Source organism: Dryas octopetala, chromosome 6 (genome assembly GCF_963921425.1).
Source record: "Dryas octopetala chromosome 6, drDryOcto1.1, whole genome shotgun sequence".
Lineage (NCBI taxonomy): Eukaryota > Viridiplantae > Streptophyta > Magnoliopsida > Rosales > Rosaceae > Dryas > Dryas octopetala.
The window spans coordinates 298155-321615 of NC_141371.1; the positions used below are offsets into that span (position 1 = coordinate 298155).

Sequence of the window (23461 nt, forward strand, 5' to 3'; positions counted from 1 at the left end):
ACACTAAACTCACTTAAAAAGACAACGAAAATTAAAGCTAATAAATTTACATAATCTTGTATTGTTGCATCATAAATCAAACCAGGATCGATCAAATGCCTTATTTGGATTGAAGTGGTGAAGCACAGTCATATTCCATTTTCCATGGAAGTAAATGAAGCTATTGCCATAAGATCTTCAAACAAGTCTTTTGTAGTTGGCTTTAAAGAGATGGAAATTACATTCACACCATCACCAATAGCTTGATTTATACAAAAAAAAAAAAAAAACATCTGACATATATGTTCCTTCATTCCAACTAACCTTGTAGATAGCCAATTTGGCTAATGGTGCAACACCTTTAGCTAGATGTCCCTTCTGCATAACCGAAAAAAGACACTTTCGATCTTTACGTAATGGTGCAACACCCAGCAGCTATACATGCAATTTGGGTCCCATGCCCCGTAGTGTCCCTAGCTGAGTCCACAATTGCTACGCCTAATTCTTGCTTCAAAGTTCAAACCCTTATCGAAGTATCCAACTCCTATGATTTTGGAGTTACACATGGAGGAATTAAAGTCTTTTCCTCCCTCACATGTTCCGTTCCATTTTTCTGGGTTTGTTTGATTCATAATATGGTCTTCAAAGCTCGGACTTTCTGGCCAAATACCACTATCTATGATACCAATAATTATACTTTTGCCAAAATCTGAGATAGGCCATAGGCCGGTCAATGGATTAAAAGAAAGCAATTCAGGGGTATGAGTGGTATCAAGCGTTGCGATCTCATCATTATGAGCTGGGATAAATCCTGGGTTCTCTTTAAAACCTTTAATTCGTGTATAGATAAAAGTATAAAACAGCACAAAACCCATTAAGTCTAGGCCAACGGCCATCTCACATGATTAAAAGGTTGTAATTATATATAAAACCTTTCATCACAATTAAGAAGGACAAAATATGTTGTTAGATACCTTTAAGATGGACATTACCTTTTTTTAGTGTGACTTCATCCCCACAACTTCCGTGAATATTAAAAAGCCTTATTGATAATTTTGAGAAGTTAGACACATGTACATATGTATTAATTTTGAGCGGTGGTGTTAGGGATCTCAAATGATGTGTTAGTATTTTATTGATTCTTAATTACATAGTTCGTCTTAAAAGATTATTTATTTTACAACAAGTAAAACACTAAAATATGTAATGATATATTATTTCGGATCCAAATTTGAGATATAAATTTAGAATCCATAATATTATTGATGAACCTTTAAATATGGTTATTTAAAGAACACATTATAGGACTTACTTCACATTTTAATTAAATGATTCAGACCATCTTTTTTTTTTTAAAAAAATCTTCATTTAAAAATCATTCATATAGAAAATGAGACGAAATAAAAATCATCACAACATCTAATTGTGATCAAGGCAGACAAGACCATGAAACTTTGGCCAAGGCCTAGACCACCCCCTTTTCTCGTGTGATAAAGACTCCTAGATATAATAGGTTAACTATTTGATAGTGTTCCAATCCAGCTATAACATCCAATTATAATAATCAAGCCCATCATGTATGCCCATTGGACCTGGCTCATGGGCCCAGTTCAATTCCAACAAAAAATTCTTGGTCATAACCTGCAGGCACGGAGCCAGTCACAAGACTGGCTAGCTGCCTAGCCCAAAACCAACAACCCATATTCACAATCCACTGTTGTATGGTAGTGTTGAAAATTAGGAGCCTCTTCGATCGAGGCATTTTTACAAAATACCATTACCCACTCCAACTTTAAGGACCAACAAGAATTTATAGGGTTAACCTTGTAACATAGAGGAAGAAATCAAAATTCATGAGGTCAATTGATCCCATTTGCTCCAAGGTAAAAGGTCTTTTATTGAACATTCTACCTCTAATGTATATTTTATCATCCTTTTCTCTCACTTTGGAAATTAAACTCTCTTAGATGGCTTTGATATTGTGGAAACAATCATGGTTTTCCGTAATAACCATACATTCATTGCGAGTAAAGAAGTTATAATTTTTCTTCTTTGAGGATGGAGACACATTCATTGAAAATAGGCCTCCTACAAATCAATGAGGAGACTTTGTTTCTAAGCTAGGCACAAGTGCTCTTGTTACCTCTCATTGGCTCACTTACTAAATTTTAGTAGCTTAGTGGCTAATTTACCCTTAAAATGCCCAAGAATGAAGGTAGTGCTTCTAGGGTTGTGTCGGTCATACAAAAGTAAATGACTCTCAGTTTGGATCACCAGGCTTGGAGATACTGATTTTATCCCATACTCAAGTAGCTGTCTATAGACCATTAGGAGACAAAGACCAGCGAAAACACATCCTAGCTTTCTAAAAGGATTGGGAGTTAATTTAAGCAAAGAGATCCCTAACCTTCATCAACAACTCATCAGGGGAGGAGGGAGGCTAGATCTACCCAAAACTCAATGACAAGAAAGGTCATAAGCTTCAAACAATTTCATATGTTCTTGATCAATCATCACTAATATCGCTAACTTGTCAAAAAATCGTTTAAATATTTAATTGTAAAAAAAAAAAAGATAAATATAGTATTTTGATAAATCAATAAATTCATCAATCAATTATTCAGTTATATAATTATAATTAAATAAATAATTAAATAATTTTCAATCCTACGCTAAAGTTTTTAGCGTGAAAAGGTGTCATATCATGGAGAATAGCAAATAAACATAAAATCTAGAATGGATCACTTGTAGCACTCATGTTTTGTTTCTCAGTCTATTGGGCATCCAAAATAGAATAATCCCATCCATGTTAGATCCAAACTCAACTAGTATGTAATTATGTAGTTATGTATGATGGAGCCAAAACGTAGAAAGAATAAAAAAGTGAAGACTCTCTTCAAGTTGTCTAAATCTAGTGCTCCTTGGATGTATTCCCCAACATCACATGGCCTACCTTAGTTGGTCCCAAGTCACAAGTCAATAACCAAATTTTGGCTCACTGCCCCAAACCCCATCATTCAATATCATTTAAGTCTTTGACCCCTTTGCACACCACAACTAATCACAGATCTCACAGTCAACGAACGCACCCAAACATGCAATAGCTGGCGTGGCCCCACCCACCCATAATAACACCATTGACTTATTTCATATAAAGCGACATCAAAAATAAAAGATGATTATTCTATTCCATTCTACTCTACCCTTTTGACTTTTTGTGCGTGCGACCCAGATTTAAAATTTCAACCACAGAATCCTATACCCATAACCCATCTACCCAAAATAATTAATAACAATCAATTATTCTCAAAAATAAAAAATTATTTTGTGCCAAAATTTAATAGAAATGAATTAATTCAATATATTCAGTACAACAAAATTATATTGCCATTTCCATTTTCAGCCTTCTTTCTCCTCCGTAATTTACATCAAACCCCCACATTTTCCCACTTCCAATTACAACGTATATTTGACATTGACATTTTTTCTTTGACTTTCCAGACAGGCACCCTAAAGTCACCCGCAAATGCCACGGCTCCCTCGTCACGGCGCGCTTTCAACGGTCATGAAGGACGCACAACATTGATCAATGACGCGTCCGTCTTCAGGTTGATTGGAAACAAAGGCTCACAGCGCCGGCTGTGACGGACTGAGGGAGCGGGTTGGGGTGACGGTGCTCGCCTTCGTACGTAACGACAAGCATGGTGGGGTCGTCTTGTGCTCGCTCCACGTGTTTCCTCGCTGGACACCCTCTCACGCTGCTACACTTGTAATACCCTCTGCAAACAAATAAATAAATAATTTGATTAATTAACTAATTAATTAATGAAAACTTATTCATCGAGATCCGTGTTTTGACTATGAAAAGTTCAACAAGATGAGTTGTGGAGATTTAAAGGAATAGAATAATACCGTGGGAAAGGTGAACCCTTGATCGGCTTTTGACCGTATTTTCTCCAAGAGAATTCATCGGAAGGTATATCGGCGATTTTCGAACTAATCGCCGGCACTCTAACCGTCCTTTTAACCTTAGACTTCCTACAAATGATAATTAAAATAAATTAATTTAATGAAAAAATTTATAAACTACAAGAGCATGCTAAAATGCGCCGGGGTGCATCAAGCTCAGTACCTTCTTTTAGAGCAATGGCAGCGTCCGGACGACGACATTTTACCGGCGATGTCGTCGTGGCACCGTTTCCGGTGAGACTGAGAGAGAGGCGGTTTCCCGGCAGAGAAAGCCGGCGCTGGAGGCGCGAGAATAGAGGAGATGTTTTTTCCGTTGGAGACGCTGCCGTCTCCGACTGTGATAGAGGACACAAACGACGACGTTGTGGAGGATACTGGAGGAGATAAGCTGAATGAGTCCTTTGACTTGGTAGATTGAAAAGTCAAATTAGCCTGGGGTTTGGTTTGGACTGGTTTGGGTTGGAACGGTTTGAGTTGGACCGGTTCAGCAGCAGCAGGGGAAGAAGATAAGGTGGACGGATTAGCCGGTCCGCGGCGGAACCGGGCGTGGCCGGTCCGGTTCAGGACGGAGATGAGCTGCTTGAACTTAGAGACGGTGAAGTCGGTGATTTCTCGGCAATCGAGGTGGGATTGAGCTGCTGGGTTTTGATTCGATAAGACGCGGATCAGGTGCTCCATGCTCTTTAACCCGGCGGAGGCTGCTTCTTCCATGGCCGTTCGATCGTCCACCTTCGAGAACGTGACTAGATCAATGGCCATTGAAGCTTGGCCTGAGATCAGAGAGAGAGAGACAGAGACAGAGAGAAGGAGAAGAGTGAGAGATTGAGATTGGGGGAGTTTGGGAGAGGGGGGTGGGGGGGGTTTATAAAAGAAAGGGAAAGAAGGTGCAAAGTCAAAGGGCAGGATCGGACGGTGGAGATTTGTTTGGGGTTTTTTTAATTGATTTTGCATGGCACATGATGACATGGAAATAAAATAAGGGTCACTGTAAAAGGTCTTAAAGGAGAGTTGGGGGATGGGTCCCACGTGGCTAAAGAGGGTTCTGCTTGTAATGCACTGACTGGCGCTTTTTTTTTTTGGGAGAATAACAATTGGTCAATCCACTCAATCCTCAATGTGGGAAAACAAAAGTTAAAAAAAAAAAAATTAAAAATTGAAGATATTGTGTGAGAAAAGCAATACTAGATCTTTCATTTGTTTATTTATTGTAAATGTTTTGAATTTATTATGGGTATATAAAGGCACTTATTCATAGAGTCAAATGGGTGCATGGTTTTCTTAGTGGAATATTATGAGGGTTGAAAATGTCCAATCTTAGTTGGATTGGCTTGTGCAAAAGTACTTGGTACAGATTCTTGCTCTCACAGTAAATAAAAGATTATTCTGCCGGTAATTTTTAACTTTACTCAAAGGCCAAGGCATTCTCTCAGTTGCTTATGTTGACTTTTTCATGTACATGAATAGTGTGAATGTTTCAAAATCAACCAAATTACCAAAACACAGTTTTTGCTTCTTGCCGTCTTCAACCCAATAAACAATGACCAAATATAAGTTTGGGCTTGGTATAAGCAATGGAAAGAAAAGAGAAAGACAACCCAATCCTCCTATTGAATTTGCTTACTACAGTTGTTAATGCCTTTATAAAAAGGTCGTGAATTGTTGGTGTGTACAGTGATAGATCTCATAAAAAATAAAATTGTAGACGTTAAACTCAAAATTTTGGTTTGATCCTGTTAAAGTTAAAAGAGAAATCTGTTTGTTGAAATGCTTCAAAAAAGTGACCAACTTATCAAGAATAAGAGGACTTAGCAGGCTTTTTCATAAATAAAAGTTAATAAATGTGTAACCAGATGTGTGTGAAATTAATATGATGTAAAATTCACATACATAGCTAGCTAATAATCTAATCGAACACTAGATAATCACAATCTTGGTAGGGCAGTCACTTGATTTTTAAAATCCTAGAGGTGTTAGTGAAAGAAATGAATTACTTTGTTTGTTTGTTTGTTTGGTGGTGGTGGTGGTGAAGTGAGAGGAGAAAATTGTTTACTTGACCGTGTGTTTTTTCAGTTGCAGTCAAAGGTGGTCGTCTACCATGCACGAGTGAAGAATAGTTTTATTTTTATCTTTTGAGAAATAAGAATAGAGTGAAGAATTGTTTGGCAACATGGAAAACGCTTATGTCATGTTATGTTATGACATTGATGTTCACGAGTTTTGCATTTGACCAATTTTAGAAGTTTCCTCATCCTTCCACGCAATGCCTAATTCCAAACTTGCAAAACACAGCCACAGTAAACGTACGTTCATGTATGAATGCGCTGGAGCGTGGGTGGTGGCCCACTATTTCAAACTTTTACAAGACTCGGTAAACGTTATGGAACAGGAATCTATGTGCTCGTGCCACGTGGCCCCCTTTTAATCAACCTATTGTTTCGGTTCGAATCTATGCTATCCAAATAAAATTTGTTGAAAAATAATTGCTGTTTTTTTAAGAAATTACCAATTTAGTTTACTTATTGTTTATTTTGTTTCGGTTTAGTTTACAACTTTTTTTTGCTATTATGATCTATGAACTTTATTACGTTTGTCATTTTTGTTTATTCCGTCAAAATATCATAAATAAACATTAAATGAAGAAAAAAAAAAGATAGATAAAAAAAATTCGTGAACGAAACCGAGACAAAAGTGAACAATAAATGAACCATATTCGTAATTTTCTCTTGTTTTTTTTATATTCTTTTTGTGCCTATTCTACAGTGTAGTCTCACTATTTGAATTATAAGAAATTAACCAAATTGAAGGATGTTTAATCATGTAATTGTTATCAAATAAATAACAGTGAATCTAACTGTTACTAAAATCGTTGCTCTATTTAATAATAATTATATGACAAAATAATTCTGATTTGGTTAATTTATATGTAGATGATCTTTAAAGGATTATCTAATGAACGATGATCATAAATCAACACAAGAAAAGAGAGAAAACACAAAAGAAAAGACAACTAACATTTCTCAAAATTGTTTATTAAATTTTACTCATTAAATAATATGATAATGTAGTTGCTCAAATGAGGAATAAATCTTAAGCAATTGTGAGAGACCTTGTATAATATTTGTCAGATTGAATTTGTAAATGCTGAAATTAATAACATATTGACTTATTGTTTTAGATATAACAATTGAGTATAATAAGTGCTCATTGTGATCAAAATTTGTATCTTAACTGAACGGCATTCAATATGATAACTTTTCAGTGTCTTTGTTATGAACTCATTGTTAACTTTAATTATTTAAAAAAAAATATTGGTTTGATATACATACTAGCTATTAATTTAGTAATATTTCTCTTAATAATATTTAAGAGGCCCTAAATTTAAATATCTCCGTACTAAATTAAGAGAAAAAACATACTCTTTTAATTTTGACATGAAAAATTGATTAAGCAAATTTAATGAATTGTTACGATTTTGAGTTGACATTTTGTAGTGAGCGAAATAGTTGACCGAATTTTCAATTCCTAAAATATGCGTGGTGGTGGAGCTTTATATGGGTTAGGGGATGGGACCTTCCTTCCACCGTCAGATGAGTCTACGCTCATCTAAGGGCTACGTGACGCTATTAGTGGTTGACTTTGTGAATTAAAAATGTTCTTAGTAATGCGCATGACGTGGACCTTCTTAATCTAAACGCGTGCACTACAATTCCAACTGCTGGAAAGACAGCTAGAAGTTGCGTAACAAAAAAAAGAGAGATATATGGTCGAGTAAGAAAGGGGGTGGGGGTTTCCTAAGCAACATTGCATATATTATAATTAGATCATGACAAATTACTTTAGAATGAAATTTACATATCTAACTGTTATATTTGTAATTTTTCAATAGTAAAGCATGCATCACACATCACACATCAAACTTTCTTCTTTGATCTTAATTGTCAGTTCTTTGTATTGGGTTTTTTTTATCAACCACGAGAGTGCAATATGATTGCTTGCTTTATATTGAAGAAACGTGTATATTCAATCTTTATATCCAAGGATTCTTAATAAAATTCAGTCTTTTATTCTCAATGATAGGGGAAAAAACAAAACACAAAATGTGATTATTGAATGCAGTAAGGAAACCCATATTGGGTTAGACGGATCCTTGGCCCAATATACAGCTTTGAGCCTTTTTCAAATAGTTGAGCAACTGGGCTGATTCAATTTACAATACACAAATGCAAATTTGGACTGAGCTCCAGCCTTGGAGGATCAACCCATGGGGGTTGAAGAAAAGAGTTTGCTCTTCTTTTCATTTCCCTTTCTTTTTTGTTTCTTTGTTCACACAAAACAAAAGTATACTCGATTTAACAAAAGAAACAAAAAAATAGTTTATAAATAACGAAACACTAAAAACTAAATACAATTTTAAATAATATTGATTTTTTTTCGTATTTTTAGCATTTGTTTCTTATCGTTAGTTTTTATCCTGGAATATAAAGTCAAAAGCAAATATCTTTTTGAGTAACAAAATCTTTATAGTTGAAGGACCCTTTCCCTCAATGGCCAAAAAAAAAAGAGGGACCATTTCCCTAAGCCCTTGGGATTAGTCTAAGTAATGAGAGTAGGTGGGATAAGGATTCGATTCTTTCTAATGTAAAAAAAAAATCATTTCCCTATATCTCTTTAATAAAAAAAAATGAAAATAAAAACAAAAACATTACCAAAGAGGCAATTAATGATTTATGATTTGTCTAGCTGATTTTTTATTTTTGCACGTGATAATTGAACACAACACCCATTATAAATAAGTTTTTATCCGATACCACGTACGATACGTACAATAGGTACGATAATTATTTCATTTTTTGTAGGGTACGTTTATGTGACGATGCACCTGCTTGGCTCACCCAGCAGAGCGAGCTCAGACAACGTACTTGCTCGACCTTTCGAGCAATGCACTGGTAGTTGATCCAAATTCTTAGCATGATCAACAGCATAAATCATGCAAAATTTTTGCTCCTTCCTCGCTTGAGGCATGCTAGCTCTATAATATTGTAGCTAGCTTGAGCTTCGAATATTCTTCCAAATATCCAATGCCATTGCATAAAAGCTCAGTCATCTCTTCCGATGGAGCCAATTAATTATATTGGTTGACATATACTACTGTATCCATGAGTCCTCCTGTGCCTGCGTGTCCCCTAGCTCATAAATTTGGTCTTAAAGCATCACAACTGAAAGCACTGACTTCAATTCATATAAAATGAGAAAATAATAAACAAGTGATTATGATATATAAAGATGAAAGAGAGGAGGTTGAGACTAGCTGAAAGTAACGGCCATATTTATGATCGAGAAGTTTAAATGGTTCGGTCGATGAAGGACAAACACACGCACATTCCCATAAACAAAGACATGCACGCAGAAATAATAATAAACTACATATAATATACTAGTACTCTATAGTTATTATTTAATTAAAGTCAGATATTGATGCATAACAGGGCCAAACTCGTGCATGCACTGCAAGGGTTATTTTATGTTGACAGTGAAATAGATTTTTGCACCTTTATTTAAAACAATGTTGACCACCCAATTAAATTGATATGTTGACTAGCTGATAGTTTTTATGCATAGTTCAATGGCGACAGATTACAATGAGTCCAATGAAATACTTTAATACAATCAGTTTGATTGCTTGATGAAAACAGGGAGAAACGTTTCTTGTATAGATAGAGTTTCCAGCTTAAGCAAGAAAAGGCACATCGCGCGATCTCCTTGATCATGATTAGAGGCAAGGACATATACGACGTTCTTGCAGCCCTTGTGCCACTCTATGTGGCCATGCTCTTAGCCTATGGTTCAGTCCGGTGGTGGAAGATTTTCACACCGGACCAGTGTTCCGGGATCAACCGTTTGGTGGCAGTTTTCGCACTTCCATTACTCTCCTTCCACTTCATCTCCTCGAACAACCCGTACGCAATGGACTACGAGTTCATCGCGGCGGACTGTCTTCAAAAGGTGGTGATTCTGATTGGTCTCTTTGTCTGGCAAGCCTTGTTCAAGCGCGGCAGCATGGAGTGGGTGATCACGCTCTTCTCCCTCTCCACCCTGCCCAACACCCTTGTGATGGGCATCCCGCTCTTGAAATCTATGTACGGTGACTTCACCGGCGATCTGATGGTCCAAATAGTCGTACTCCAGAGCGTGATCTGGTACACGCTCTTGCTCATCATGTTCGAGTACCGAGGAGCCAAGCTTCTCATCAGCGACCAGTTCCCCGAGACGGCGGGGTCCATCGCTTCCTTCCACGTGGACTCCGACGTAGTCTCGCTGAATGAACGGGAGCTGTTGCAGACGGACGCCCATATTGGACAAGATGGGAAGCTTCACGTGGTGGTGAGACCATCAGCCGCGCCATCTTTGGTGTCGTCACTTGGCCATGGGTTGCATTCTCCCCGAGATTCAAATCTCACCGGGGTCGAGATTTACTCGCTTCAATCCTCCCGAGTCCCCACCCCGAGGGCTTCCAGCTTCAACCACTTGGATATCTACACCATGTTTAAGCCGCCGAGTCCAAAACATGGATACGCAAGGTTCCAAGAGGCTTTTGCTGATGTTTGTACGCTGCCAAGGACTTCAAGTTTCGGTGCTGCCGGTGCACTGCCGCCTAACAAGGACCTTCATATGTTTGCTTGGAGGACTTCAAATGCATCCACAATTTCCGAAGGGAACCCAAGTCATGCACCCTCCACTCACTTTGGAGCCATTCAATATCCTTCCAGGACTCTGCCTCTTCAACATCAAACTGCTGCGTCAAAAGGTGACCAAATTAATTTCCTTTTTATAATAGTATCTTATTATTTTACCTGTTTAATAATGAATATATGCTTGTATATTATGCAGGCATGCATGATTTAATTGAGAATATGAATCCAGAAAGGAAAATGAGTGGAGACGCTGAGCTTGAAATAGAAGAACGAAGCAAGTTTCCAGCAAGTGTGGCTTCATACAGTAGTTCATGTCAGAAGAAGGTGGATATGGAAGGAGGTGTGCCAAAGAAGCACCAAATGCCTCCTGCAAGTGTCATGACCAGGCTTATACTCATCATGGTCTGGAGGAAGCTCATTCGAAACCCCAACACCTACTCAAGTCTTCTTGGTGTGGCATGGTCCCTCATATCATACAAGTACTCTCTCTCTCTCTCTCTTAGTACTATATATTTTATAGTGGTGAATTTTACACGCGAATCTTACTTTTATGAGAAATGTGATCAAGAATCTAATTAATGAGTAAAAATAATACAAATAGTATTTGTTTTATTAATTGAAATATATTCTATGTAAGTGCCTTTTAGAGTAAATATTACTAACTGATCGATTCATTAACATTAATATTTTCTCTATGTATTGGCAGGTGGCACATCAAAATGCCATCAATTGTAAGCGGATCCATATCAATATTATCTGATACTGGCTTGGGAATGGCTATGTTCAGTCTCGGTACTTATCTTCATTAATTGTCTGATTGACCCAAATTTCACATATAAAAGTTTACTTGTTCAAATGAACTTGTGCTTGATAATTAATGATATATGGATCCATCCATTATCACTTTTTCTTTTCTTTCCAGGATTATTCATGGCTTTACAACCCAAGATCATAGCTTGTGGCAAATCTGTGGCAATACTTTCAATGGCTGTTAGGTTCTTGGCTGGCCCAGCAGTGATTGCTGCAACCTCTTTTGCTATTGGCCTTCGTGGAGTTCTTTGGCATGTTGCAATAGTTCAGGTTCACCATCTAATTAACTCTTCCAACTATAAATACCCTACTCTTTGAATCTTAAGTTGATTAAGATCGAATTTAGTACAATGTACTGCATGTGATATGCAAACTTTAGTCTCCTCATGACTATAAATGACCAATGATTATATATGTAATTAAATGCTTAAAATAATTAATATATTTATTTTTTGCAGGCTGCTCTTCCTCAAGGGATTGTTCCCTTTGTATTTGCCAAAGAATACAATGTCCACGCAGGCATACTTAGCACAGCGTAAGTTTTTTTTTTAATTAAAAAACCTAAATTTTTTTTTTTTGCCAATATGTTTTAGTATTAGATATTCTGACATGTTAAGTTGTTAAATTGTTAATCTGATCCGTTATTAAAGTAAAATCATGAAAAAGATGACCAAGAAGCACTCTAACTTGTATTTTGGTGTTGCAATTATGACAGGGTCATTTTTGGGATGCTGCTTGCCTTGCCCGTAGCAATACTCTACTATGTTCTTCTCGGGCTCTAGTTTCTGAGAAAAAATTAAGGCAGCAGAAAAAAAAAATATATATACTACTGTATATCCAAGTCAGGCTTAGGCCGATAAATGTAGACTTGACAACGTATCGTGTTTAGCGTGTTAATTTGTATCACATAAAATTACGCTAAATTCAAATCCGACTCATTAACTTATTGTGTCTAAACATACAAACTCAAACCCGACCTGTTAACTTATTGTGTCTACATATTCAAACTTAAACTCAAGCTGTTAATTTTCGTGTCCTGTCATGATTTACCCATAAATAACCAACCTTGATAAAACATCATAAAATACCTCTTGAAAATTTTGCACTAACACATTATATATATAACAAAGTTCTAAAACATATAAGCTATTGAGGTTAGTCCAAGTGGAGAGGGTGAGGGTGGGAGAGCCATTATATATTGACATGTGTGCAGCCCTATTTAAGAATTTCTCTCCTATGCATAATTCTCATTGGAGACGAATTACAATGTAATCCTTTAATGAAGTCCATTAGCCCTCGTTTGGAAGTTGGAATTAGTTGGAGCTCGATAAATTTTATCAAAATGGACAACAATTCTAATAAATATTTGCCCACCTAAAAGCTTTCAGACTATACTAAAATTCTAGATCAAAGCCTAAACTACTTGAGTCTAATTGACCTGAAATGAGACATGAGTACATTATGGGTCTCGAACATGACTTTTAGTCCAATTTCGGCCTATCGTGTCCAAAATACATGTTGTTGCCTAAATTTAGACTCGGCTGTCAACGGGATATGAACTCCAATCTGATCGAGATGGGTCCTTCTAGGTGATGTGAGGATAGACTGTGTACTCTGCAAGACAAAAGTGTCGAGGTGAACAAGAAAGACACCGGCGCTCAAGTCAATGCTAAATAAAAGGTTTTGGATGAATTTCTTTAGTTGTGAGGTTTAATTATCGTATTGCTTCTATATATATAGACATAATTACATAGGTGTTGGAGTTACAAGCAAAGACTCTTCCCAAGATACACCTTACTTGATGTACAAGATAGAACTATCAAGAACTACCTCTACCAGTCGGTAGGTTCGACCAAAAAAAAAAAAGTCAGTAGGTTGACAGAGTAAATGTGAGTGCCAGTAATGTGTCTACCCATACCTGAATAGTGGTGACACAATTTATACGGGTCATAAATGAGATCTCCAACAGGTCGCTGAAAGGAAAGGTATATCAACCCATTGTTGCCACGTGGTGATTGACCCGACCCGAAGGGGTACAGTTTTGTTGTGCACCCTCTTGGTTGGGTCCACGTGGTGGGTTGATGAGGTGGTATGTGCACGGAGTGTTCGTGCTTCTTCTTGGTCCAGGTGGATGTGGGTTGCTTGTTCGAGACTTCGGCTCACTTGCCCAATAATTGGGCTTTCTGAGGCGAGCATTTGAGGTCAGGCTCGTTGCTCTTGGGCCTTTGGGTCGGTGGTCTCAAGTTGGGTTGGCGACTTGAGTGTCTTAATGCTTGGTAGTTCTGCTGAGCGTATGGTGTAATGTTGAAATAATACATAATTTTGTGATCCAATTCCAGCAACTAAACAATGTCAATGGTATATATATTTTTCTGTTATGGAAGAAAAACTAATCAGGGTGGGATTCCACATTTAGCCTTATTTGTAGGATTTCGATAATTAAAACCGTCTACTTTTTTTGTCTTCATTAAAGGATCGTTCTTGCAAAATATTAGATTAATTGAATCATTTGACCGTTGATTAAATGATCACCATTTCAAATGTTTATCGAAAATATTTTATTCATCTATTAATTTGATCAAAGTTTGATAGCTTAATGACCGGTTTTCGATTTGTTTAATTTTTTGTAAAAATGATATTTGAATATAAACTTAAAAAATAGTCGACGATTTGGATCGTTAAAATATAATGTGAAATAAACCTCACATATACTTTATATTTTCTTTGGCATATTATATATATATATATATGATATATCTCCGGTTACTCAACTTAGATTGATAAATATGTATCATGATCTATACTATTAATATAGAATCCCATACTTGAAGCTCTATCTATGTGGGGTTCTCTTCCTTTTTTTTGTGTGATTTCCTTCTTTTTCTTCTTGTTTATGGTGATATCAAGTATCCAAGGCAGATTAATTGAGTGGCCAAGATTAGTTTAAATTCAGAAAACCGCAAACATGGTAAATGCATAGAAGCAAAATCCAGACAGAAGATCCTTTCTGCTACCGCATGCAGGTGACTGCAAATTGGCGAAAACATGTGCTTGAACGACTACAGTGGCGCTTAGTTAGGTTTCTCTCTTACTGCAAAACACACACACCTCCTCTATAATCCAACCCATCCATTCACATTTAGCTCAAAACCTCTACATATAAACTTTTATAAAATTAAACATTAATTAGCAGGTAGCACAGATTTTTGTACACAAACTTGAATGTAAATTAAAAATATTGTTCCGTTTTTTATTGCGGTCAGCACCCTCTGCCACTGCCACCCTTTTCTGTGTCCACACTCGGACAGGTTCTCATTTAAAAACAAGTCGTTCTGTGTTTCTTGTCGAGGTTGTTGGTGCATCTTCCTTTTAAGAGCGAGAGGACATACAACAAAGCATTGATTTCCCTCTTCCTCTCTATCTCTCTGATGAAAACAGTGAGAAACGTTTCTTGTAAAAAGTTTCCAGCTTAAGCAAGAAAAGCCACACCGCGCGATCTCCTTGATGATGATTACAGGCAAGGACATATATGATGTTCTGGCAGCCATTGTGCCACTGTATGTGGCCATGATCTTAGCCTACGGGTCAGTCCGGTGGTGGAAGATTTTCACACCGGACCAGTGTTCCGGGATCAACCGTTTCGTGGCTGTTTTCGCCGTTCCATTACTCTCCTTCCACTTCATCTCCTCCAATGACCCGTACGCAATGGACTATCAGTTCATCGCGGCGGACTCTCTTCAAAAGGTGATCATTCTGACGGCTCTGTTTCTCTGGCAAACGTTCTCGAAGCGTGGCAGCATCGAGTGGATGATCACCCTGTTTTCTCTGTCCACCCTCCCCAACACCCTGGTGATGGGCATCCCGCTCCTCAAGGCCATGTATGGCGACTTCTCGGGCAATCTGATGGTCCAAATAGTAGTACTCCAGAGCGTGATTTGGTACACGCTGATGCTCTTCATGTTTGAGTACAGAGGAGCCAAGCTCCTGATTCGCGAGCAGTTCCCGGAGACCGCGGGGTCCATCACCTCCTTCCGGGTGGACTCCGACGTGGTCTCGCTCAACGGACGTGAGCCGTTGCAGACGGACGCGGAGATTGGAGAAGATGGGAAGCTCCACGTGGTGGTGAAACGATCCGCTGCGTCGTCTATGGTGTCCTCTTTCAACAAGTCACATGGGTTCAATTCTCTAACTTCGATTACTCCCCGAGCCTCCAATCTCACCGGCGTCGAGATCTACTCCGTGCAATCCTCCCGAGAACCCACCCCGAGGGCTTCCAGCTTCAACCAGACCGATTTCTACGCCATGTTTAATGCCAGCAAGGCTCCCAGTCCCAAACATGGATGCCAGCCAGGGGGTTCTGGTTCTGGTGATTTTTTTTCCGTGCAGTCTTCGAAAGGAGCAACGCCAAGGACTTCCAACTTTGATGAGGAGATGTTGAAGATAAGCAAGAAGAAAAGGGAGGCTAGGAGTATGAGTGGGGAGCTTTTTAATGCTGCTCTGGGTTCATACCCGCCTCCGAATCCCATGTTTTCGGGGTCTACCAGTGGTGGCCCAAAGAAGAAAGAGAGTGGTAGCAGTGCTGCTGCTGCTGCTGCTGCTGCTTTGCAGCCTAACAAGGAGCTTCATATGTTTGTTTGGAGTTCTAGTACTGCTTCCCCAGTTTCGGAAGGGAATCTCAGACATGCACTCAATCCACCTGCCTCCTCTCATCCTTCCAAGCCTGTGCCTCTTCATCAGGAAACTGCTGCTTCAAAAGGTAATATTAATTGGAGTCACTGATTGTGTCAGCTTTCATGTTCATATTTTAGTTGTTGTAAATAAATAAGATCAGACTGAACCAAATTTGATTAAATCAAACAATAATGGGAGACTCGTCCATTTTTTACCAAATCTGCTTACGAAATAACTTGTCGGTACATATCTTTGTTTCTATGTTTGAAAATAGATAAAAAGAACGTTCATATATATTAGACCCATAATTAAATAAATGAAATACAATCATATCACTTGCTGAACATGCAAAATGTTATAACAGAATTTGATGATTTATCAGCATCGATCAGAGCAAATTAATAATGTCATATCCCACCCAAACCATATTTGTCTCTTCGTAAACTGCTAGGAAAGTAGTTGCATCAGCACTCCTGGTTAATTCACATGCACCCTAGCTAGCAACTGGACAAGAATTTTTGTTTTTCTACAACAAAAACATGAAGCGAATTGATTCATTTTCTCGAGATCGATCTGATTGCTTCTTTTTCATGAATTCTCTTTCTGTCTTTCTTTTTTCTCAAAATATATGGATCAATATTCTTGAATATAATTAATTTGATTTAAATGGTTGTATATATGTTATGCAGGCGTGCATGAATTAATTGAGAACATGAGTCCTGGAAGGAAAATGAGTGGAGATAGGGAGCTTGAAATAGAAGAAGGAAGCAAGTTTCCAGCAAGTGTGTCTCCCTATAGCAGTTCATGTCAGAAAAAGGTGGCCATGGAAGGAGGTGTGCCAAAGAAACACCAAATGCCTCCTGCAAGTGTCATGAGTAGGCTTATACTCATCATGGTCTGGAGGAAGCTCATTCGAAACCCCAACACCTACTCAAGCCTTCTTGGTGTGGCATGGTCCCTCATATCATACAAGTACTCTCTCTCTCTCTCTAAAAAGACTATTACTATACTCACCAACATATATTTACCAACTTGTGCGCCATAATTTTCTATTTATTCAGACCTGGGTTCACTATAAACGTCATTTATTTATAACTGAGTAAAATTGTTCTTTATTTGGTAAACAAATTTGGTGGGTTTAATTTTTTTTTTTTTTTTAAGAAATTGTTCAAAATATTATGAATAATGCTACATACACTATATTTACTCAAAATATCTTATATTTTATAATAGTGAATCACACACGTGAATTTTAATTTTGTAAGATATATTTGTTCAATACATGGGAAAATGAGAGTATATATATATATATATATATATATATATATGGTATGAATATTTCCATTGAGATATGTTCAATTAGTATATGTTACCAACAACTGATTAACTAAATTTGATATTAATTCAATGTATTGGCAGGTGGCACATCAAGATGCCATCCATTGTAAGTGGATCCATATCTATATTATCTGACGCTGGCTTGGGAATGGCTATGTTCAGTCTCGGTACTTATCTTCAATTGACTCACTGACCTAAATATATTAACATATTAAAGTGTACTTATCCAAATGAAAATTTTTGCTTGTTAATTAATGTTTGAATCCATCCATTATCGATCACTTCTTTTTTCTCAGGATTATTCATGGCTTTACAACCAAAGATCATAGCTTGTGGAAAATCTGTGGCAATATTTTCAATGGCTGTTAGGTTCTTGACAGGCCCAGCAGTGATTGCTGCAACCTCCATTGCTATTGGTCTTCGTGGAGTTCTTTTGCATGTTGCAATAGTTCAGGTTCACCGTCTAACTATATATACCCTACTCTTTAAATCTTAAGTTAATTAATTAAGATTGATTAAGACAATATATGTAACTAGATATTGCAAACTTTTCCTCATAAGTATAAATGCCCCAATTAAGATTATATGTAATTTTGGTACTAAGATTATATAAGTAATTAAGTAATTAATTAAATGCTTAAAATAGTAATAATTTTTTTTTTGTTTGCAGGCTGCTCTTCCTCAGGGGATTGTTCCTTTTGTATTTGCCAAGGAATACAATGTCCACGCAGACATACTTAGCACTGCGTAAGTTTTTTCTTTTAATGTAAAAAAAACTCCACAAATAATTTACCAATAAAGGTATCAAAAAGTGGAAATGTCCGATTACTAAACATGAATTATTATATGTAGGTTGTCAAACTATTAATTTGTGTGAATGTTTGATTTCGATTCACAATCTGACAACATAATATGATAAAAAGAATATTATATATACATTAAAAAGATGACGAAGAAGGGACTCTGACTTGTATTATGGCATTGCAATTATTGCAGGGTCATTTTTGGAATGCTGGTTGCCTTGCCCATAACAATACTCTACTATGTTCTTCTTGGGCTCTAGTTTATGAGAAAATGAAGGCGGAAGAACAAATATATACTACTGTATATCCAAGTCAGGCTTAGGTGGATGCATATATAGATCATAAATGTCTTTAAAGGATCAAAGTCATATGTGTGCATGCCATTGGATTCAGTGTTCAACAAGGAAATAACATATATATCATATGATCCTCGATCTGCATGTGACAAATTGAGTCTTGATATAGTAGCCTTCAATATTTTTGCTCCTTCATGTTAGTATTATATTAGATAGAAATTAAGTAATAGAATAGATCTTAGAAAGTTAGAGAAGGGTTAAATTTTTACCTTTTGTTTTCTTGGGTTCAGATTTTTATGTGTATTAATTTGATATTTGTTACACCAATATCATTGTAGCTAGCTCTTTGCTTAACTTTGACCCTAAATCCAGGTAACAATTAATGTACTCCGATCTAACTTCATGCATTTTGTTTATGTTTTTTTATTTGTTGGGGTTTGGATCAGCAAATTGAAGAGATTCTGTTTTGATGTTTCTGAGAAATATCATTGACTTATTGCTGAGGTTCTAGCATACTGCTGACTCATTTATCTATGCTTGGGATCAGTGTGGCCCTCAAATATTTTTTTTAAAAAGGGGGAAGTTGGGGAATGACTACTAGCAAATTATTAGCTTTCTAATGGGTTTCAATCGCTGGGTATGTTGCATGAATACTTAAATAGGTCTCAATTCTATTGTTTAGGTGTATATATAGCTAAAGGGTAGAATTAAAACCTATATTTATCTCAAAAATTGGGTCTGCCGATCCTTTTGATTATAGGTAGGTCTGAACATTGCAAATTAGAATTACACATTTAAATAAAAATCTTTTTTATTAATGACTCAAATTAATAGTTTAACAACATAACAATATAAGTTCATGAGGTTCGTAATTATTAATATTTATGGCTTGAGAGAAAAGATAAGAGAGAGAGAGAGAGAGAGAACCGAAAGAGTCTACATTGTATTGATAAGCTTCTGTAACAATTACACATAGAGTCGATCTTAGACTATATAGAAGTCCTACAATTGGGCTTAACCATCCTAACTAATATATCCTAACAAACTCAATAAATCAGTAAAGCTAACAGAGTGGGACTCATATACTAACAACACTTGCACACCCAACACACTCCCATCAAATTATAACCTCCACAGATATCTCTCCATACATCTAATGAAGTATTTTTCTTTGAATAAATGGAATCAAAGGGGAATCTTTGAAATGTTTCTGACTCATGACTCATGATCTCATCAGAGTCAGAGTAATATCTCTACTTGCAATTAAAAGATTTTATCTCTCCTGAGGCTGCAGGGATTCATATATCAAGAATTGGGTGCCTCATTCTTTTAAATAGGAAGAGAGAGAGATATATATACATTATACATATATTTAGATGATGTTGGCTAAGATTTGGTGCTAAATATTGAGCTGACTTTATAATTACTTACTTTGGATGTGAATTGAAAATTAGTAATCAATGGCAAGGTCTAGTTAGCTTCAAATGCATAGTTCCAAATCTTACCTTTTTAAAAAGCATTGCTTTGTGCAGTCTTGGTGATATTCTAACGGTTGAAGCATGTGACCCTACTGATCAAAAAGGGGCTGCTCCTGCAGAGTGAAAATTAAATTTGGATTCACATTACATTGTTCTTGTAGATATATATATATATATATATATATATAATTGCATTTTATCGAAGACAGATTTGATGTTTGTTTGTTTATAATATTATTACGTCCGGTAGACAAAAGCATTTTGTATTGCAAATTGACCATATATAATCTGCATTCAGATTTCAGGTCTTGAATTCTGCATTATCTTATCAGACTAACATATGCAATGATATATATATGATGCATCATGCATGCATATTACTATCTTCCAAAACCTTCGTTTTAATAACTCTGAGCTAGCTAGAATTGGCTTTTATAGATTCATCTCATCCAATTTAGATCTAATATGCAAGTTTATTAATCATTTTGCCCTACAATTGACTGACAAGTTTATTAATCATTCCATTTAAAGTTGCTCAAACGACTAATAAATTTTGAGAAACTGTGTGGACCATGGATAATCATTGTTGGTCTAAATTTGTAAACGTTGAAATTAATAACTCACGATCAAAAGTTTAAGTTTGTAAGCCGAGAGTCGACATAATTAGTATATATAAACTTATTAGACATTTTTAATTATGACGTGACTTTTAGATAGTCATACATGATACAAATAATCCCTTGATCTTCTAAGTGACTTACAAATTCTGATATGTGAACTTTTTTAATTAAGGGTTAAATTATATGCTTGGTAGTTTGATACTATATTAGTTAAGTGATTATAATTAGAGAGATTTGTTGAATATTTACCGCCTTATTAAACCCTTAGTCTATCCGATGCCATGCGCAACTAATGCTCAACTTACACTAACATAATGCTTGCAAAGTTGCAAACCTCCATAATATAATATGAAGTTTCATTAGCATGGTGGGAAAGGACCAAATGCTTATAGGAAGGATGGGGTCCTTTGTTTGTCCTACAAACATTAGATAAGATCACAAGATTCAAAACAATACATGTGTTTAGTTTCTTGGTATCACATCAAGGTGATCCAGACAGCACTTTGAATAGACAATAACTATTAGTATTTAGGAATAGATATGGAAAATTATTAAAATCGTGAAAGCTAAGTTAGACTAGGAAAATTATATTAATATTTGTTTGGTATTTTCTATATTATCTATATTATTATTGCCAATTTGCCATTGCTTGTATAATATAGTGTAATATTGCTTTCTCACGTGGGCAGCCAAGCGAGTGTCTGTTTTAGTGTTAATTAAATTGAAATTAGAAGTGCACATGAAGGTGTTCTTCAGTTCCTGTCATCTCTGAGACATCTCTGCAATAAACAAACAGAGTTGAGCAGTTCCTGTAAACCTTAGTGGACACCATGCATTAAGTGCACCAAAAGCTGTGGCCCATGTGAATATGTGGATATGGATGTCTCTCTCTCTCTCTCTCTCTCTCTCTCTCTCTCTCTCTGACTCTGACTCTGAGTAGTCTCTTGTGGGTTTCTCTCTGTTCTGTGGGTCTGTGTTTGTGTGCGTGAGAATCAATCTAGTAGTAATAATATAATGAGTTTCTAATGAGTTCCAATTTCCAAGGTTCAGAATCACAACTTCAGCAAATCAAATGTCTGGGTTTCCGAATGAATGAAAGGTGTACACTACATTATACAAGGAAAGTTGGTCCATTGTTAGACTGTTCTATTTTAGATACAATTTACTGCTGTACACACCAAACTTTATTCAACTAATTACACATCATTCAACAAAGTTTAGTAAATAAATTTGTTGAACTTTGTGTTATTCTTACATAATGACTAGGTCAAATCACACTTATAAATTGGATGAATATGCAACAGATTTGGGTAGAAGTGTTGACCAAATTGCTTCAGCAACTATAAAATAATTATGGAAAAAGAAATTATTAATCAGAAAAAAAAAAAAATAGGGCTAAGAAAGGCAGCTCCTACACTCATAGTTTATCCCCCCGCACCTAAAAATTAATATTTTATCATTTTTAAAACACTCAATGAAAGAGTTCCAAAAACTAAGGAGTGAGAAGTGTTTTCTCATCTATGTCAGAGAGAAAACCCTAGCTGCTAGAGAGAAAAAAATCCCAATCTTCTATCTGCGGCGACCTAGAATTCCAGGTTGCCATAGGCTCGTAATTTTCCAGGCCGCTGCAAGCTCGTGATTTAGTCGTCGTAGTGTTTTAGGTGATTTTGTTGCTTTAGTTTGTCGATTCTCCCTTTGATCGAGAGTTTTAGTTTTGGTTGTTGAGTCCTTCTCTTGATTTAGGGCTTTCTCCGACCATCAATTGTGAGCAAAAATGGACTCATTTTTATTAGTTAATTATAGGTAGTGTGGACGGTGCTTTTGTACCCACAATGGGGGATGTAGGTGTTGGTGTTCTTGTTCGGGACAATCACGGGGAGGTTGTGGTGGTGATTGTCCATCCTCTTTTCGGCATCTCTTCATCTCAGCAAACGGGGATTTTGGCAATATTTTGTGGACTACAGTTGTTTGGTTGCATGTGTTGAAGTTGTGATTTTTGAGTCGAATCTCAAGCTATCATCAATCGATTTTGAAGCTTGTGCGGCGGAGGATCTTGCATAAGACAAGCATCTTATGAGGCAAAGGGAATTTGGCATCTATTTAAGAGTTTCTACATGTGGTTATTTTTCTCAAAACTATAATCAAGTTGCATATGCGCTTACTAGTTTTGCTTTGAATTGTAGTGACTTTCATTTATATGAGGATGTAGTTTCTTTTTGGTTGTAACCACTTTTCCATGAAACTATGTAACACCCTATTTGTTTCAATGAATTATGACCGGTGAAAAAAAAAAAAAAAAAAAGAGGAAACAATATTGCCCATTAGAAAAACTTAAAATTTGGTTAATGTAGATTGGTGCATTAAGCCCAATAGGAGAGGAGCCAAAGCCCAAAATCAAATAGCTTTTTTTTTTTTTTGGCCACTCCAAAATCAAATAGCTTAAAAGGTAACAGAACAATATTTGTCTGTCGTAACTTTATTTTTAAAGGCCTGAGCTTTTTGTCTTGTAACTATGTAAGCAAAAGTGGTCTTACAATGTCCTTGCTTAAGTTTTAAAGATACTGAGTGAAGATTGGGCTTCCAAGCCCAGATTTGTTTGTGGTTAGTCTTGTTGGGCCTCTGGCCCCATGCAACCAAAATAAAAGGGGGTCTTACAGTAAAATGCTAGGGTTCAATACAGTTAAATGCTAGGTAGATAGCAATCTAACCTGGGAAAACTTATTCCTGTAAAATGCTACAAGAACACAATTATATCCCAGGAAAGTGCTAAAAGTGCAGTCCGCTGCTTTTGGTAAAGAAGATGCT

General features: G+C 36.6%; 3 protein-coding genes across 11 annotated transcripts; 2 read left to right on the forward strand and 1 right to left on the reverse strand.

Moving 5' to 3' along the window:
* Positions 1–3315: 3315 nt before the first annotated feature.
* LOC147280593 (putative WRKY transcription factor 17) lies at positions 3316–4790 on the reverse strand. Its single transcript, XM_086245944.1, has 3 exons — positions 4112–4790; positions 3892–4017; positions 3316–3758 (listed from the first exon to the last, which is right to left on the reverse strand). The coding sequence occupies exons 1-3, from the start codon at positions 4705–4707 to the stop codon at positions 3584–3586; spliced, it is 897 nt and encodes a 298-aa protein (XP_086102070.1). The 5' UTR covers positions 4708–4790; the 3' UTR covers positions 3316–3583.
* Positions 4791–9714: 4924 nt separating this feature from the next.
* LOC147280594 (auxin efflux carrier component 2-like) lies at positions 9715–12232 on the forward strand. The gene is made up of 6 exons (XM_086246348.1): positions 9715–10753; positions 10837–11119; positions 11347–11432; positions 11563–11720; positions 11909–11985; positions 12166–12232. The coding sequence occupies exons 1-6, from the start codon at positions 9715–9717 to the stop codon at positions 12230–12232; spliced, it is 1710 nt and encodes a 569-aa protein (XP_086102474.1).
* Positions 12233–14957: 2725 nt separating this feature from the next.
* On the forward strand, positions 14958–18522 carry EIR1 (Auxin efflux carrier family protein). Of its 9 annotated transcripts, none has more exons than XM_086248937.1 (7): positions 14958–16221; positions 16573–16576; positions 16848–17093; positions 17541–17626; positions 17756–17913; positions 18130–18206; positions 18456–18522. In XM_086248937.1, the coding sequence occupies exons 1-7, from the start codon at positions 14958–14960 to the stop codon at positions 18520–18522; spliced, it is 1902 nt and encodes a 633-aa protein (XP_086105063.1). The 9 variants fall into 9 exon arrangements, with proteins under 9 accessions (XP_086105063.1, XP_086105066.1, XP_086105061.1 ...); XM_086248940.1 differs by having other exon boundaries at positions 14958–16174; positions 16573–16579; positions 16831–17093; XM_086248935.1 differs by lacking the exon at positions 16573–16576 and having other exon boundaries at positions 16811–17093.
* Positions 18523–23461: the final 4939 nt, after the last annotated feature.

Bases quoted from the DNA above. Each gene is read 5' to 3' on its own strand.
- LOC147280593 (XM_086245944.1), bottom strand. From the start codon at position 4,707: ATGGCCATTGATCTAGTCACGTTCTCGAAGGTGGACGATCGAACGGCC. The intron at 4,018-4,111 runs GTACTGAGCTTG...TATCATTTGTAG, and splicing joins TGCCATTGCTCTAAAAGAAG to GAAGTCTAAGGTTAAAAGGA. The intron at 3,759-3,891 runs GTATTATTCTAT...ATTTGTTTGCAG, and splicing joins AAGGGTTCACCTTTCCCACG to AGGGTATTACAAGTGTAGCA.
- LOC147280594 (XM_086246348.1), top strand. From the start codon at position 9,715: ATGATTAGAGGCAAGGACATATACGACGTTCTTGCAGCCCTTGTGCCA. The intron at 11,120-11,346 runs GTACTCTCTCTC...ATGTATTGGCAG, and splicing joins TGGTCCCTCATATCATACAA to GTGGCACATCAAAATGCCAT. The intron at 11,433-11,562 runs GTACTTATCTTC...TTTTCTTTCCAG, and splicing joins AATGGCTATGTTCAGTCTCG to GATTATTCATGGCTTTACAA.
- EIR1 (XM_086248935.1), top strand. From the start codon at position 14,958: ATGATTACAGGCAAGGACATATATGATGTTCTGGCAGCCATTGTGCCA. The intron at 16,222-16,810 runs GTCACTGATTGT...TATGTTATGCAG, and splicing joins AAAAGGTAATATTAATTGGA to GCGTGCATGAATTAATTGAG. The intron at 17,914-18,129 runs GTTCACCGTCTA...TTTTGTTTGCAG, and splicing joins TGCATGTTGCAATAGTTCAG to GCTGCTCTTCCTCAGGGGAT.